Here is a 17,701-nt window from a genome sequence, read left to right as displayed (position 1 = left end):
AAACAGTGGAATGTCCGCATAAAGTCCTCATGCCGGCCTCTTCTGAATCTTCTCTGTTCTCTCACGACGTCCTGGGTGAATTAAGCCTTAAATTAGGATGTTTCAGGTCGAAACAGGCCAACGATGGCGCCTGGAAGCGCTGCAGGACGTCCCGCTCTGTGGGAAGTCCTTACAGCGACAGAAACACCCCATAATCTCTCATCAGCCATTAAACTTTTCACCGAAAACCAGCTTAATTTCTCGAATAGTGTCCACTCGGATATTCCTCACAGGTCCAGAAAAAATTTTGATAAAGCAACGCGCGCCGTCTCGAGCAGCGTGTGAAACAAAGGAATTAAGCCGAGAGGGCTGGACCACATCTCACTCAAGGCCTGCCTACAGGGAAATGACGTCACCGACACGCGTGAAAAAACTCACGCATGCGCACGAGGGTTCAAGCATGATTGGTGGAATCGCACATCATTCAAATCCATATAGTTAAAAAAAAAAATAAAAGGGTCTGTTTATTGTCTAATAGACCTCGTACACTCAGTTGACAGAAATCTTTTCTCCATTTGTAAATAATTCATGCTTTACATTAGTGTTTCATGATGAAAACAGCAACAAGTTTAGCAAGAATTGGCTCTGGATTTGTTTTGTTTCATTGATTAAATAAATACCAGTGGAGTCAATACAATAGTGCAGGAAATGTAATGATTCACCATGTGCCCCAGAATATGTGTAACTATACATCAATAACACTTGTATATCCATGTACAGCACCAATAACATCTCCTCTGTCCTCCTACTGCCACGGCCTCAAGGGACGGTATGGAAGGAAGATATGTTGTAAAACATAAATGTCTTAAAAAAAAGTATTGTCGTTTCACTCATGTCACAAAAAACCTCACAAAATAGACCAACTGAGGGTAACCGTATGCAGAAAATGTAGGAAATGCAAAATATTGTATTTTGCCTTGAAATTACAATAATCAAAATAAATTGTATTATAATCTTCAATATTTCTTAAAACTAAAATCTGTGCAATGTGTAAAAATCAACCGTGTCATAGGTTTCTCAAATGTCAAATGGTATAAATCAGTTTGAAAAAGTTGCCATCAAATAACTTCAGACTCAATTTTCACTTAAAATGATTTCTCATTTTGCTCAATAGGCTTATAAAGTTTCTTGTTTTCATTTTTCTACAATATGTCTGTCAGGGTTTGAGTTTTGTTGGTTTTCTGTTTTATTTTGTTCTTTTGTTCTGTTAGTTATTTTTGCATTTCTTTGGCTTTGGTTTGTTTATTCTATTGCTGGGTTTTTGTGCTTGGGTCTGTCTCTGTTTCTCTTATCTCTCTCTCTTGGTTATTGGTGATGGGTGTTTCTCTCTCTCTCTGGCCACGCCCTGGTTCTGGTGCGTTCCATGCACACCTGTTTCTGGTATGCTGATTATCATCTTGGGTTATATAAACTCACTGACTGTGTTTGTTCCTCGCCAGTTTGTTGTGCCTTGTGCCTTCATTCCAGCTCTGTTCCTGCATTCGTATTCCTGCCTGCCTCATAGTGTGTACCTGACCTCCAGCCTGTTGCCTCGACCACGCTGTATGCCTGATGTACTTTGTACCTTTGTACCTCATTAAAGCCTTCACTAAGAGCTGTTTGTATGAGCCATGCATTTGTGTCCTGCAATTCCTGACCATCCAGACTAATAATGTCTGCATTTTTTATTATTATTATTTGGTTTTACTCATTTTTATTTTTCTGAATGCTCTTAGAGTGGTTTTCCATTGCTGATTTTTTGCCCCAATTTCAAAATGGATGAAATTGGCCCAATTTTTTAAAGAACAGAAAACGTTCGTCTTACTATTTTAGATCAGTTTATGTCCATGTGTAGCCCATTACTGAAGAATACACTGGAATACGTACAATTGTCATGACATGATTGTTTTTGTCTGTGCGGCAGCACTGCACCTCTCACTTTTCCAAAAAGCTAAAATGTCTGTTAAGATCTCAAAACTGTCTTCTGTTGAAGAGCACAACCAGCAGGGTCAGAAAGAGGTTTCTTCTCACAGAATGGTACGTACTGATTACTGCATATTGGACCTGATTATCCACTTTCACCTACATTTACACAAGGTCTGAACAAGTTAAATCAGATTATTTCCATTTTGCGGATCACGATTTAATCAGATGTCAAACATTTTTAAAACACGTTTAAAACTTTCCAAATTGTGCACAATATTCTACAACGTTACGTTTACCACTTACTACACCCAGGTTCGGTCCTCAACCGGGTATCCAATTTTTTTATTTATTTATTTTGCCTCAAAATATAGACAATCAATTTGCAAAAACTAGCAGTGGGAGACACATAAGGGCACTGGTTCTATAGGTAGGCCATAAAATATAGCCACAGGCTGAATTCAATTAAATGTAATTGTAATTATTCATACGGTGGCAAATCACAACCTACATTATCTCAAGATGCTACACTTGAACAAGATCTAGACCTGACCCCAACTGTCTCCAAATTATGCCACTAAGAAGCAATATGGCCAATTTCTGTAGATTTCTGGAATATTCCATGCTGTTTAAAGAGGCAGTCAATGTGGTATATCAATCAATAAATCAATCACCCACTGAAAGTCTGAAATAAATCCATCTTGCAAATATTGCTAATTTTATATGGAATTAAAGTAGACATTCTGACTGACTGAACACAATGAGAAAAAGGAATAGTACAGTAAGGGAAATTGAATTTAAAAGCTTTCAGCTAACGTACATGTAAACTTATGTCAGCAACTAAATGCACCTAAAACAGTTAGTGGTTAAATTGTTGGGGTTTCACCTTAAACACCATCAAAGTCCTGCACGTCTAAGTGCAAGGCGAAATTCTTCACCTTTGAGAAAAATGCAATGCTGCTAAGCAAATTATCTGCTTCCCATGTGGGACACAACCACTGAGTTAAATATCTGTTTAAAGACATCAGGGGCCTCATGTACAAAGATCCGAGATGGTTCCAAGCACATTCCATTTGTACATCCCACTGAATTGAGCGCACATACACATGCACTAAATTTCTCCCTGTCCACATTCCCATTTAAATATGTAAATATATTTAAATAGGCCGTGGGACCTGGGGATTCTCCTCCCTGTCCGGAATGATCACGGTAAGAGAAAGAATTTAACACAGTGCGAGCTACATGTTAACTGAAATAAACATGAAACGGAAGCAGCGCATACACACTGAAGTTAAAGAGTATGAGGTTTGGCTGACAGTGTGTGACATCACAGCTATAAGCATGCGTTTACTGACAAATAGTGAACACAAAGAATCGGGGGCTTGTTAAGAATCCCTAGTTTCACCATCAAGAAACAACAACAACAAAATAATAACAAAATACATATTTGAATGCGCACAATTAAGAACAATTACACGAAAAAACTATTTACTCATCACACACATGCCAGATGGGGGCACACAATGCGGGATGATGGGGGGTGAGGGGGGTTTAGGGGGTTATGATGAGGATTAGGAGAAGGGGTTAGTGGTAGAAATATTAAAATAAAAAACCGTGTCATGGAAATGTCATGTGGCAGGAGCATGGGAAAAAACAAAAAACGTGCGACTGGGCTGCCCCAACCACGCTGTTTGTCAGGATGAATGAGCCATGCTTTGAACCAGGCCACCTAGCCATGATGTTAGTTAGATGCATTTGCACATCACATATGATTTAAACAATGATGGAATTAAAATTTTGCAGTTAACAAAAACAAATTCATCATGTGATGGCGACTTTATAGCAAAATGTGTACAGTCAATGGCTCTGATTACATTAGGGAAACCGGCTCTCACTGCAAATTGCGCTTTAATGTTGGAATGTGATGTACCTGGATGACATTCGGATGATTCCGTTCGACACATCTGGCATGGCTCGGCTCAAGGTTGACTGGCACACTCCTGACTGATTGGCCAGCTCCTGCTGGAATGCCCCTGCTGCCAGGAAGCCCAGCGTGGTCAGCACCTGTGTGGGCACAGACACCCACCTGGCTCCTCACCATATTGCGCTCTGGGCCAGCCACAGTGCTGTGCACAACTCCAGTAACACTGGCCTTGGTACACAAAATCCTCACGTTCCCTGAATATACGCTCATGTCGAATTGCAGCATTTGCAAGGTCCTCAAACAACGCTAACGCAGCCATTGTTAATGACATTTTCTTTATCACTTTCCGCATGCTTTTATGTCCACCCATATAACTGCAAACATGTGGGTGTGCTAACTGTTCATCAGTGTGTCTCTGACGTGCACATCACTGATGATGTCATGCTTCACACTATTAAGGGTTCCCAGCATCACCTCTATGTGTCATCAGTGGAACAACAGTTGTAGAAATGTACGTACGCCAGCTAGGATTTTTGCGTGGGGCACCACACATTTCCACGGTCATTTCACTTTTGATACATCTGAACGTTAGCGTGGAGATGGACGTACGCCATGTTTCTGTGTGTACACAACCTTCATACATGAGGCCCCTGGTGACTCATATCGACTTTCTGAAAATACGATTCCTTTAAAAGAAGAAGACTTTTTCAAAATACAAGAGGTGTGTAATGAAAAATATATCACAATTACACGGTGTCAGCGACAGCCAGAGCGTCGGCTCCATGCGTGTAAGCCTGGCTTACCTTAATGTCATCAATCAGCAGCATAACGTCTTGAGACAAGTAAAAGTCACTGAGATCAAACACTATTGGGTAGCACACCACAGTTTTTCCCAGAATGCGATAAATCTGGAGGTAGAGGCGTGCACGCGCGCACACACACACACACACACACACACACACACACACACACACACACACACACACACACACACACACACACACACACACACACACACACACACACTTGCATTAGAAGACAAATGGCACAGAAATAGCCGCATATACATTATTCTGGACAGAGTATAAAACAAGCCATCAATCTGAGGACTGAGGGGCTACATGGCCACTCATTATAACACACACACACACACACACACACACACAAACACACACACACACACAGATGAGGATAATGTCCTCAGGCAGCCTGCCACTTTCCCACTGAATGCTCCATTATAATATTGTCTCAACAATGTGTTGGAAACCATGATTCATTTGTTTGCCTTTGTTGGAGAAGCTGCTACAGCCCAACTTATTTGGTCTTGCTATGACCTTCATTTGGAAGAAACGGCACACAGCATCAGCTACGGACATTAGCATACAAGCACAAACAATTCAATAAGCCCCACACAGCCCTGACAGCAGCTTAGCGTATGAAAATGCAATAAGTCCTGAAAAAAGCCGAAATCTATTCAGGATTCACTGATGCATACTGTGTGCGTGTGCAGCTCCAAGACGCTTGGAACTGAGACGGATGAATATTTTCTATTTCTTTGCTGAGTTTCTGAGCTGTAGTTAATTTCTGTGAGGCCTGGCAAATTTATGTGGATTGCTGTACGGAAGTGTGATATTGGACAGGTTGTACATATTTGCCTAAAATGAATGTATGAACGAGTATATAATGCATGTGATGAAGACCAGGGTTACCTCACTATAAGATGCTGCAATCAGGAGGATGAGTTTCAGGGCCCTACCATGCATCGCTAACTCAACTCAACCTTTATTTCTAAAGCACGTTTAAAAACGACAGCAGTCTACTAAAGTGCTGTACATTAAAAAATGGGCACCAAGTTACCCCCAATCATAATTAAATAAATTAATACAATTGCAATAGGCAATAAAACAAATAAAAGACAAAGTAAAAAAAGAGTAAAAAGTAGTAAGAAATAGAGATGCAATAGCTCATTTAGGAAAGGCCAAAGAAAAGAAACAGATTTTTAAAAGGCTTTAAAAGTCTCTAGGGACAGGGATGAGCTAATATTAAAGGGGAGACTATTCCAGAGCCTGGGGGCAGCCGCCGCAAAGGCTCTGTCACCTCTCATCTTTAATCTGGTTTTAGGCACCTCCAGCAACAGCTGGTCAGAAGACCTTAAGGCTCTGGTTGGGGTGTAAGGAAAAAGAAGCTCCAAAAGATACACCCGGTAACGGGCCGGAAGCCAGTGAAGAGCAGCCAAAACCGGTGTAATGTGGTCGGACTTTTTCTTACCCGAAAGAAGATGAGCAGCAGCATTCTGAATAAGCTGGAGGCGCTTTAGAGAGGTCTGATCTAAGCCAGTGTACAGAGAGTTACAATAATCTAGTCTACTTGTGACAAAGGCGTCCATAACCTTCTCAAGGTCATTCCTCGAGAAATATGGCTTGGACTTGGCTAGGAGACACAGTTGGAAGAAACTTGTTCTAACAACAGCACTGATCTACGTATCAAATTTAAAATGGCTGTCAAAAATCATCCCAAGGTTCTTCACACAGGAGTGAATGTTGGAACCCAGAGGACCCAGGACATCAGCAGAGCAGCTGGAAGTGCTCCCCCCAAACAGGATAACCTCCATCTTGGATTCATTAAGATTTAATAAATTAGTGCCCATCCAAGATTTGACCTTACTCAAACAATCCAATAATGGCTGTATTGGGTCATTGCCTAATGACCTTAGTGGCAGGTAAATCTGGCCAAAGTATCTGTTAGTTTCCAACCGACACAGTTATCATATTTATGCCCAATGGTCACGTTGTGTAAATAGCAAGCATACTTTTGCTCATTTGTGTGGGTATGGCTGTGTCAGTCTTAAAAAGAGGTGTGGTCAGGCACAGTACTGACGCAATGCTATCATGAGGCAGCAGACTGACAAAAACTTGATGTAAAGTCAGGATGGAAATCAAGAACATGTTCCTCTTGAGAATCTGTTCCAAATTTTGCAATCCATCAGAATCACATAAAACATAACGTAAGATGTTAGCAGTTCCTCTTTTCAACGACGGCATGCTTTTTTGACAGTTGCGTGTTGCAAGCTCAAGTGTCTTAATTGCAAATTTCATGCTGTCAAACTCTGTGTCTGACAACCAGGAATAATAGCTTGGCTTGATGATGAAAGACTGTGTAGGCCTCCATCTTGGTCCTTGAAGGCAAACACATGCACACGTTTGGTTCATAAACACATTTTAAAAAACAAACATAAATACATTTGGTAGTGATACAAAACACATTTTATATTGATACAACAGAATTTTTTCATCATTATAACCCATTTTTCATTGACACTGCCTTCTTTTTGTCTGTCAAACAAATAAGGTGTGACAAAAGTACTATACGAGGTCTGTCCAAAAAGTATCGGACCTTTTTATTTTTTGCAAAAACCATATGGATTTGAATCACGTGTGATTGCATCAGCCAAGCTTGAACCTTCGTGCGCATGCGTGAGTTTTTTCACGCCTGTCGGTTGCGTCATTCGCCTGTGAGCAGGCTTTGTGTGAGCAGTGGTCCACCCCTCTCGTCAGATTTTTATTGCGAATAAATGTCTCACAGGACGGCTTTCAGATGGCTTCCGGCTGTTTTTCAGTCGTGTGAGTATCCGAGAAATTGTGCATGAGCTGGACATGCCCCAACATGTCCTGTGAGGCTTCATCACGGCGTTGCTTTGCGCCATGCGTCTCCGCTGCGACGCGCGGAATTCCTCCGCTCCTCTTTCCATGACAAAAACTCCTGTAACAGTGGAATGTGCCATTCATTTCTATACTGGACGCTGTCTTGATCTGATATGTCGTCTGACTAGCACAGGAATTGCGGAAGACGTGGACATCAGCACTTTTTCGGCACACAGACAGACGTGCGGAGGAATTCCGTGCATCGCGGCGGAGCCGCATGGCGCAAAGCAACGCCGTGAAAAAGCCTCACAGGATATGTTGGGGCATGTCCAGCTCATGCACAATTTCTCGGATACTCACACAACTGAAAAGCAACCTGAAGCCATCTGAAAGCCACCTGAAAGCCGTCCTGTGAGACCAACACGGAGGTGGTTTTGTCCCGCACCATGAGCGGCACGGTGGTGCATTCCTCTGCTTCTCTTTCCATGAAAAAAACTCCTGTAACAGTAATATGTGCCGAAAAAGTGCTGATGTCCACACCTTCTGCCTTTTTTGTGAAAGTCAGATGACGTTCCGGATCAACAAAGTCTTCACGTTGGAAATGATCTGGTTGTTTGAGCGGGGTTTGAGCTTGTCGATCGGCGCCCGGAGCGCGCCGTGCTCTCAGACGCTGTGGGCGGTCTTTAAACCGGCTGGAGCACTCCTTAATCTGTGTAATCCCCATAAAATCGGTGCTGAAAGCCATCTAAATTTTCCGAATGGTGTCCAGCTGGAGGTCTCTCACAGTTTCTGGAAAAATTTGATGCAGCAAAGCTCCAAATCGTTCAGACATTTATTCGCAATAAAAATCCGACGAGAGGGGTGGACCACTGCTCACACAAAGCCTGCTCACAGGCGAATGACGCAACCGACAGGCGTGAAAAAACTCACGCATGCGCATGAAGGTTCAAGCTTGGCTGATGCAATCACACGTGATTCAAATCCATATGGTTTTTGCAAAAACTAAAAAGGTCCGATACTTTTTGGACAGACCTCGTATGTGCAAGATTGTTGTGTCTGTCAAAGTATCAGAGTTGGAGCATTATGAGTTTTTTTCAGGCCAATTCAGCTGCCATTTTGTCAGTGAAACAGGGGCTTCTGTTTGATTTAAAAAATCTAAACAGTCTGTCGGATGGAGTATGTAGTGTGGTTCAACCTTAAGAGATATTTAAAGAGGCTTAGCAGGATTACTCTTTTCTTGAAAGTACACAGTGATCTAAAAGCACTTCAGTCTTTGCCAGTGTAAGCTTCGCCGGCGAAGGGTGTTTTGAAGCACCCACTGGTCACACCGCTTTCGTGTGTGTAGGGTGCGTGTGCAAATTCCTCTACCTTGCAGGTGCCAATGCAGCCCACTGGCCTGTCTGGGCGCCCACTCAAGCCGAGCTTCTTATTGACAGCCAGGAAACTGTATGCCTGTAAAAACACAAAAAAAGCTGTCACCGAACACAACCTGCACACAGCAACTATGCACCTCCTGCATTTCCTCATTGTAGTGCAAAATGTGCAAAGCTTCAATCTGCATCGTTATCTCTATATTTCCCAGGGATCGTATCAGTGCCGTCTTGTCAGAAGAGATTAAAATAAAGTCTTTGATTTGAAATGTCACGCCGCATAGAGCCATTACTTATTATGATGCAAAGTGTGAGCCCATCATCTGTCTGTCCCACTGAGGCATTTCTGTTGTTGCAACTCATAAACTGAAATTACCTCCATATGGCAGAACTACAACCTGATATTAGCTCTGTGTAAAGTTATGAGATGTGGTGATAATGAAAGCTCCCTGTGCTGTCATCAGTGGCGTGCTTAGTTGACCTAAACACACTCCTGGGCACCAGACCTGATAAGAGTGTTTTACTGATACGTAGAGGTCTATAGAACCAGACACTTAGCCTGAGGTTAGCCCTCATTAGGACAAATAAATGACAACATACTGTCCCCAAGTGAGGAATTTAGCATATTACATAGTGCACTGAAAATAATAAGAAAAGAGGGGGGGGGGGGGGGGGGGGGCACCTTGAAAGGTCATCAGTAGCAAATCTTTCTGACTGATGGCAATCATACATTCTAGTCTTATTGGTTTTAAAAACTGATAGTGCAGAGTAGTTCTATAGTCTTACTGTAGTCGTTCTAGGGTTGAGCGATATGACCCAAATTAGTATCATGGTATTTTTCACTTTTTGAACAGTGAACACATAACATCACAGTATTACTGCTTTTGCTCTGTAATGTACATATGACCCCTTTAGTAATTATTTATTTTTGAACAAGAGTTTGACCTGGACACCTCCTGGACTCTTCTTATGTTCAAATCTGCTCCTTCAAAGTTAAAATTTGGATGAAAAACTTTATGAATCAAAGAGTTTAACATTTAACAAATTTGTGATTTTTGAGGCTTAAACGAGCAACAGTGTAAAATTCCGCTGGTTCACACAATAAAGTTAATAGAGAACAAGAAAAGAACAGAGAATTAATCATCACAACCTCAGCTCTGCAGTGCTGATCAGAGCTGCAGATGAGCCAAATTGATTATTGATTTCCAAATTAATGAATATCTGGTATTAGTTTTTGTCATTTCATCTGCTTTATTTATTTGTTGTTGTTGTTGTTGTTAAAAATATTTCTGGCCTTGCAGGGGTTCTCCTTGGCCTAATTTCTCATGGTGATAATGGTATTTCCTAAAACATACTGTGGTACACTATCACACTGGTGAAGACTATGACAGTGGTATACAGCCCACCCTGAACTGGTTATGACATTTAGAGGCATTCATTCAATAGGAAATTGTGCTGCTACAGCATACACAACAGTAGCACAAAACTAATGACAGACTAAAGCAATTCTGCCTGTTTTAAGTGTCAAATATCTTATATTGTTGATATATTGTTGATATATATATATTGTTGATATTGCTGATAATACAGCTTGGTGAGGTGATGGTCTCATGGTTAAGGTGTTGGGCTTGAGTCTAGAAGATCATGGGTTCAAATCCCCGCCTGACTGGAAAATCACTAAGGGCCCTTGGGCAAGGTCCTTAATCCCCTATTGCTCCCAGTGTGTAGTGAGCGCCTTGTATGGCAGCACCCTGACATCGGGGTGAATGTGAGGCATAATTGTAAAGCGCTTTGAGCTTCTGATGCAGATGGAAAAGCGCTATATAAATGCAGTCCATTTACAGTCAAATATCTTAAGTAAAATAGATCATTTAAAAGTAGGGCCACTGAGCTTTGTAACACTTAAGGCATAAAAAAAATTTCACTGGCACCACTATAATTTTATTTGTCTTTAAATTATGACATTACCAATATGATTCACGTTGTCATGCAAAAAATACAAAAAAAAAATAAATACACTCAACAAAAATATAAACGCAACAATTTTGGTTTTGCTCCCATTTTGTATGAGATAAACTCAAAGATCTAAAACTTTTTCCACATACACAATATCACCATTTCCCTCAAATATTGTTCACAAACCAGTCTAAATCTGTGATAGTGAGCACTTCTCCTTTGCTGAGATAATCCATCCCACCTCACAGGTGTGCCATACCAAGATGCTGATTAAACACCATGATTAGTGCACAGGTGTGCCTTAGACTGCCCACAATAAAAGGCCACTCTGAAAGGTGCAGTTTTGTTTTATTGGGGGGGATACCAGTCAGTATCTGGTGTGACCACCATTTGCCTCATGCAGTGCAACACATCTCCTTCGCATAGAGTTGATCAGGTTGTCAATTGTGGCCTGTGGAATGTTGGTCCACTCCTCTTCAATGGCTGTGCGAAGTTGCTGGATACTGGCAGGAACTGGTACACGCTGTCGTATACACCGGTCCAGAGCATCCCAAACATGCTCAATGGGTGACATGTCCGGTGAGTATGCCGGCCATGCAAGAACTGGGACATTGTCAGCTTTCAAGAACTGTGTACAGATCCTTGCAACATGGGGCCGTGCATTATCCTGCTGCAACATGAGGTGATGTTCTTGGATGTATGGCACAACAATGGGCCTCAGGATCTCGTCACGGTATCTCTGTGCATTCAAAATGCCATCAATAAAATGCACCTGTGTTCTTCGTCCATAACAGACGCATGCCCATACCATAACCCCACCGCCACCATGCGCCACTCGATCCACAACACTGACATCAGAAAACCGCTCACCCACACGACGCCACACACGCTGTCTGCCATCTGCCCTGAACAGTGTGAACCGGGATTCATCCGTGAAGAGAACACCTCTCCAACGTGCCAAATGCCAGCGAATGTGAGCATTTGCCCACTCAAGTCGGTTACGACGACGAACTGGAGTCAGGTCGAGACCCCGATGAGGACGACGAGCATGCAGATGAGCTTCCCTGAGACGGTTTCTGACAGTTTGTTCAGAAATTCTTTGGTTATGCAAACCGATTGTTTCAGCAGCTGTCCAAGTGGCTGGTCTCAGACGATCTTGGAGGTGAACATGCTGGATGTGGAGGTCCTGGGCTGGTGTGGTTACACGTGGTCTGCGGTTGTGAGGCTGGTTGGATGTACTGCCAAATTCTCTGAAACGCCTTTGGAGATGGCTTATGGTAGAGAAATGAACATTCAATACATGAGCAACAGCTCTGGTTGACATTCCTGCTGTCAGCATGCCAATTGCACGCTCCCTCAAATCTTGCGACATCTGTGGCATTGTGCTGTGTGATAAAACTGCACCTTTCAGAGTGGCCTTTTATTGTGGGCAGTCTAAGGCACACCTGTGCAATAATCATGGTGTCTAATCAGCATCTTGATATGGCACACCTGTGAGGTGGGATGGATTATCTCAGCAAAGGAGAAATGCTCACTATCACAGATTTAGACTGGTTTGTGAACAATATTTGAGGGAAATGGTGATATTGTGTATGTGGAAAAAGTTTTAGATCTTTGAGTTCATCTCATACAAAATGGGAGCAAAACCAAAAGTGTTGCATTTATATTTTTGCTGAGAATGAACAGACGGACTTGAACTATTTATGGCAGTGATGGTTGAGACCCATACAGTCTATGACAGTGACATCATAGGTCATGTGGACCCTTCCACAGACTTGCAAAAAGCATTATGGGAAGCACATGGTGGCAGCCAATCAGAGCAGAGCAGATCAGTGACTTATGTTTGCTTGTCTCACTCTGGCTCCTCTTCCAACACTGAGGAAAGCACTTCAAAACTGCTGTGTTACTATATAAATCTAAGTTGTCTTTCATATATTATGTAAAAGCTAGCAATAAAGAAACACTTCTAAAGTGACTGTCTTGGTGGCTCCCCTCACTAGTCTCAAATTTGCATGGTCAGTCAGCTGAGAACTGCCTACTCTTGACAGATTTGCCTTACAGTACAATACTATTTGTATTTCTTAAAGATTGCTGCAAATAAAATCCAAGATATATTCAGTGACTTAGAAATATTTGTGTATCTATTTCCTGAGACGGCTATGTTCGGTAGCTGGTGATATAGCAATTGCTCGCCTGGGTGGACACCAACCAGGACACAGGGTGGTTTTGTGGCGAGGTAGATGTTGTGACATGGTACGAGCACATGTTCCTAGACCTGACCTCATGGCCCTTTGAGAGACATTATGCCATATCCTTGTCCTATGGCAAAGGTTTTAACAAAATGTATCTCTATGAGATTTAGATCAAGTCCGATGTCAAATACAATGTGTATCAACTGGGGAAAAAAATGCCAATATCAGCAGCACAGGTTTTCAGGCATCAATACTCAAATCCAGCATGATGTACGTAGCTCATACTCAATTTGTGGACTCAGTGTCTCAGAACGTGGAACACACAACAGGTTCAATTTAAATTTTGATAGATGGTTTTCCAATTTGAGACAGATTAAAATCCTACACCAGCAATTATCAAAATATATTTGTCAAGGAATTAAACCTTACATAAATAGAAATCCTTAAGTATTTTTAGCTGGTACAGCTGTAATTACCCTGTTATTTGATCAAAGAGCATCCCACTTCTTAATTTTTTATTTAAAAAAGCCGTGGAAAAGGTCAAGCCCAATGCACTGACTGTCCCTGAAATACATTTAGAAACAGCAACAAGAAAGAATGCACTCACTGCAGGCTCCAGTTCCCGAAGTATTTCATTTGTGCCACAGATAAAAAGCTTGTCTTCTGTCAAAATGCAGCCATTCAAAGATGCAAAGAGAAAGAAGATGGACATTGATTTCATGGCTTTTCTTGCTTGGAGCCCAGTTGTGTGCAATTATCTTCCATTTGTAACTTCATTTGCAGTGTTGTGTACGTGCGTGCATGACATTTCTATTTTTTAATGAATCTGGGCGAGTGTTACCATAGCACGTCTTCTCCTTGTGGCAGTCTATAAAATCTAAATTTAAATACCTCCCAATCTGTCCCATTATGAAACAGCATCAATACGCCCACATGCCCAAGAAGCATTGCAGGAAAGCTGCCTGTCAAGCTCTCTGTGCTGCATCTTCTCTGCATGTACCGCAATACATGCAGTGAACCAAAAGGTGGTGCTCTGTTATTTCGACGAATACCTTTTTCAATTTGTACCCAATGCAACAGCTTTTACATATTAGAGAAATGCTAATTGTGGATTAGGTGTGATTGTAAATCCCTGCCTTAACAGCAACAGATGAGACCTGCAGGAGAAATGCACGGCAGGCTCAAAGAACTTCTGCACCCACTGCTTCCTATATACAGAATATCAATGAAGAAACGCAACACACAGGCAGACTATGAAACCATCATTTCACAGCCTCACATTTCCAGTGGTCGCAGCACAAACAGAGAGCCAAAATACGGGAAACATGAACAGCTGCATTTCAGGTTTATTCAGTGGCTACAGTCAGGTTCTTAAGTGTTTGGACAGTGACACAATATTTGTTATTATCTGTGTACCACCACAGTGTTGCTGAAATGAAACAATGAAGATCTGCTTGTCGTGTCACCTTTAAGCTTTATTTCGAGGCATTTAATAAAAAAAGATCTGGCATTTCAGCCTTTTTTATACACTCAATAAAAATATAAACACAACACTTTTGGTTTTGCTCCCATTTTGTATGAGATGAACTCAAAGATCTAAAACTTTTTCCACATACACAATATCACCATTTCCCTCAAATATTGTTCACAAACCAGTCTAAATCTGTGATAGTGAGCACTTCTCCTTTGCTGAGATAATCCATCCTACCTCACAGGTGTGCCATACCAAGATGCTGATTAGACACCATGATTAGTGCACAGGTGTGCCTTAGACTGCCCACAATAAAAGGCCAGTCTGAAAGGTACAGTTTTGTTTTATTGGGGGGGGGGGGGGGGGGGGGGATACCAGTCAGTATCTGGTGTGACCACCATTTGCCTCATGCAGTGCAACACATCTCCTTCGCATAGAGTTGATCAGGTTGTCAATTGTGGCCTGTGGAATGTGGTCCACTCTTCTTCAATGGCTGTGCGAAGTTGCTGGATATTGGCAGGAACTGGTACACGCCGTCATATACACCGGTCCAGAGCATCCCAAACATGCTCAATGGGTGACATGTCCGGTGAGTATGCCGGCCATGCAAGAACTGGGACATTTTCAGCTTCCAAGAATTGTGTACAGGTCCTTGCAACATGGGGCCATGCATTATCCTGCTGCAACATGAGGTGATGTTCTTGGATGTATGGCACAACAATGGGCCTCAGGATCTCGTCACGGTATCTGTGCATTCAAAATGCCATCAATAAAATGCACCTGTGTTCTTCGTCCATAACAGACACCTGCCCATACCATAACCCCACCGCCACCATGGGCCACTCGATCCACAACACTGACATCAGAAAACTGCTCACCCACACGACGCCACACACGCTGTCTGCCATCTGCCCTGGACAGTGTGAACTGGGATTCATCCGTGAAAAGAACACCTCTCCAACGTGCCAAATGCCAGCGAATGTGAGCATTTGCCCACTCAAGTCGGTTACGACGACGAACTGGAGTCAGGTCGAGACCCCGATGAGGACGACAAGCATGCAGATGAGCTTCCCTGAGATGGTTTCTGACAGTTTGTTCAGAAATTCTTTGGTTATGCAAACTGATTGTTTCAGCAGCTGTCCGAGTGGCTGGTCTCAGACGATCTTGGAGGTGAACATGCTGGATGTGGAGGTCCTGGGCTGGTGTGGTTACACGTGGTCTGCGGTTGTGAGGCTGGTTGGATGCTGTGGCTCCGGACCGTTTGCGCTGCTGAGAGCGCGCCGTGTTTTCACCTCACCAGACCATGGACTGTTTAGTTGTTTATCATCAATCACTGTTATGTTTATTAAATTATGTTATCCTTTGAACCGTGCTCTGCTTATTTTATGCTGGCTCCTTCAAACGCTGGGTCGGTTCTCCGCCCGCGTCCGAAACATAACAACATACACTGATGTTCGTAAAGGTTCAGCATTTTGTTCAGACTCTGGGTCACCTGTAGTGTATGCACAAATGTAAAAGTATTCATCCACACTCTCCTCTCCTGATTTATAAAGTCGTGTGTTTGCAGGCGTCTGTTTAATATTTCTCAATCATTTCAAATTATATAGTGTGTGCAGAAACCTTAGTGCCACTTGGACAGTTCATCAATATGACATCTCTGCAATCTTTGGTTAAACAGACAGCAGATTTATAATGTGTGTATGCTTGAGTATGTTTAATAAATGTTTGAGCAATTTTATGCATCCAACCTGGATATCTGTGTAAATATGCCCATCTGCTTGACCAGGGAACAGTGGAGAAGAAGGACAAATTCAGTGATCAGGAACAGCTTTCCAAAAACAAACAAACAACAACTGAACAGCACCAATCAGTGACCAGGCCAAAACCTGCAAGGAACATTCAAAGAAAACCCCAAAAAACCATTTGTAACACGCACAAATACAAACAGCTCCCGTCAAATAGGCCAGTGCAGTCTCGTTTGAACCCCTGCGTGATATTGCGGGATTTGACCACATCTGTGAACAGCCTGCACAAACATGGCAGAGATTAATCCCCGGGCAGAGTGTGGGAGTTTCAACACAAACCATTTGGCTGCGTTCAGCAAACTTAAAAGCATACTCGCCACAACCTAGCGAACGTGCCGGCTGAAGACGTGCCGGTTGAAAATGGTTTCCGCTGAAACCCCCATCCTCTGAATTATTTGTGCTGACACTCTCACAATCCACCAAGGGATTAGTCTCTCCCCACAAACAGTGCCATTCCTAAAGGAAAAATGGTGTACTGTTTGGTTTTCGGCTGCAATCACCGAAACAGTTGGGAAAAGTGCAGGTTCCCTGTGAAGAAGGGAAGACGAGGCAAATGGGAGAGGTTGTGTCGGTAAGTGTTAGCCTACACAGCTAACCAGAGTAGTTGCTTACTCTCGCCTGCACAACCACCTCATCATGTCTGAGGTCCGGGTCATAAACAAAAAGCAACACATGTCCACTTTCCACAGCATCTTCACTTTTTCTTTGCATTTTCACTTTATTTGTATGTAATTTGCCCAAAAACAGAGAAAGTGCCATGTTTCTGATGGGGACAGACGAGGGCTGTCCCCGGATGTAGAAAAATTGTGTCATATGCGTCATATTTTACCTCTTTAGCGCCCGCCCTCAAACGAGACTGCATTGGCCAATTCCTCACAGATTAAAACAGAACAACCAATAACCTTTACTCGCAAACAAATAAACCAACAAAAAACAGAGCCTTCAAAAATCAGTATCTCCACCAGCCCTCAATCAGTCATGCCTAAGCACTTACCCTGTGCAATATCAATATACTTCTATTAAATCCAGATGCTACCTGCCCCCCACCCCCAATACACTTCAGTGGTCTGTTTTCCAAAGAGGACCATCATAATTTCCTGTAAGTCCCCCGTCTGCATAATGCATTTCACTATGAGTGTACACTGAAAAAAGTCATTTGCAGTAGTAAAACTAGTAAGAATGTAGTTTAAAAAAAACAAAATTAATAATGACATTGCGCATTCGATTCAGACTCCATATTTTTCCACTTCATCATAATACACTGATACTGCACTGTATTCCAAGCTCCATGCAGAGATAGTATCAGATCCTAGCAGACATTTTGCTTCATCGTGCTGTATTTGAAGCAACCAAGTAGTTCTAGCAGTTAGACAAACTGTCACAGAATGAGACAGTCTGTTT

The 17,701-nt window shown here is 42.4% G+C and overlaps 1 protein-coding gene and 1 long non-coding RNA gene across 5 annotated transcripts in view; one reads left to right on the top strand and one right to left on the bottom strand.

Moving 5' to 3' along the window:
- The window catches only part of phkb (phosphorylase kinase, beta), a 318,068-nt gene that overhangs the window by 46,620 nt on the left and 253,747 nt on the right, over positions 1-17,701 (bottom strand). For all 4 annotated transcript variants that reach the window (XM_034185351.1, XM_034185355.1, XM_034185336.1 and 1 more), the window contains 2 exons: positions 8,875-8,958; positions 4,669-4,773 (listed from right to left, as the gene is read on the bottom strand). In XM_034185351.1, coding sequence (XP_034041242.1) covers positions 4,669-4,773; positions 8,875-8,958 — 189 coding nt within the window. The remainder of the gene's footprint in view (positions 1-4,668; positions 4,774-8,874; positions 8,959-17,701) is intronic.
- Positions 138-16,532, top strand: LOC117523800. The gene is made up of 3 exons (XR_004564624.1): positions 138-148; positions 5,491-5,505; positions 16,463-16,532. It is a non-coding gene; the product is annotated as an uncharacterized LOC117523800 (long non-coding RNA).

Source organism: Thalassophryne amazonica, chromosome 2 (genome assembly GCF_902500255.1).
Source record: "Thalassophryne amazonica chromosome 2, fThaAma1.1, whole genome shotgun sequence".
Lineage (NCBI taxonomy): Eukaryota > Metazoa > Chordata > Actinopteri > Batrachoidiformes > Batrachoididae > Thalassophryne > Thalassophryne amazonica.
This window is presented reverse-complemented; position numbering and strand designations above follow the sequence as displayed.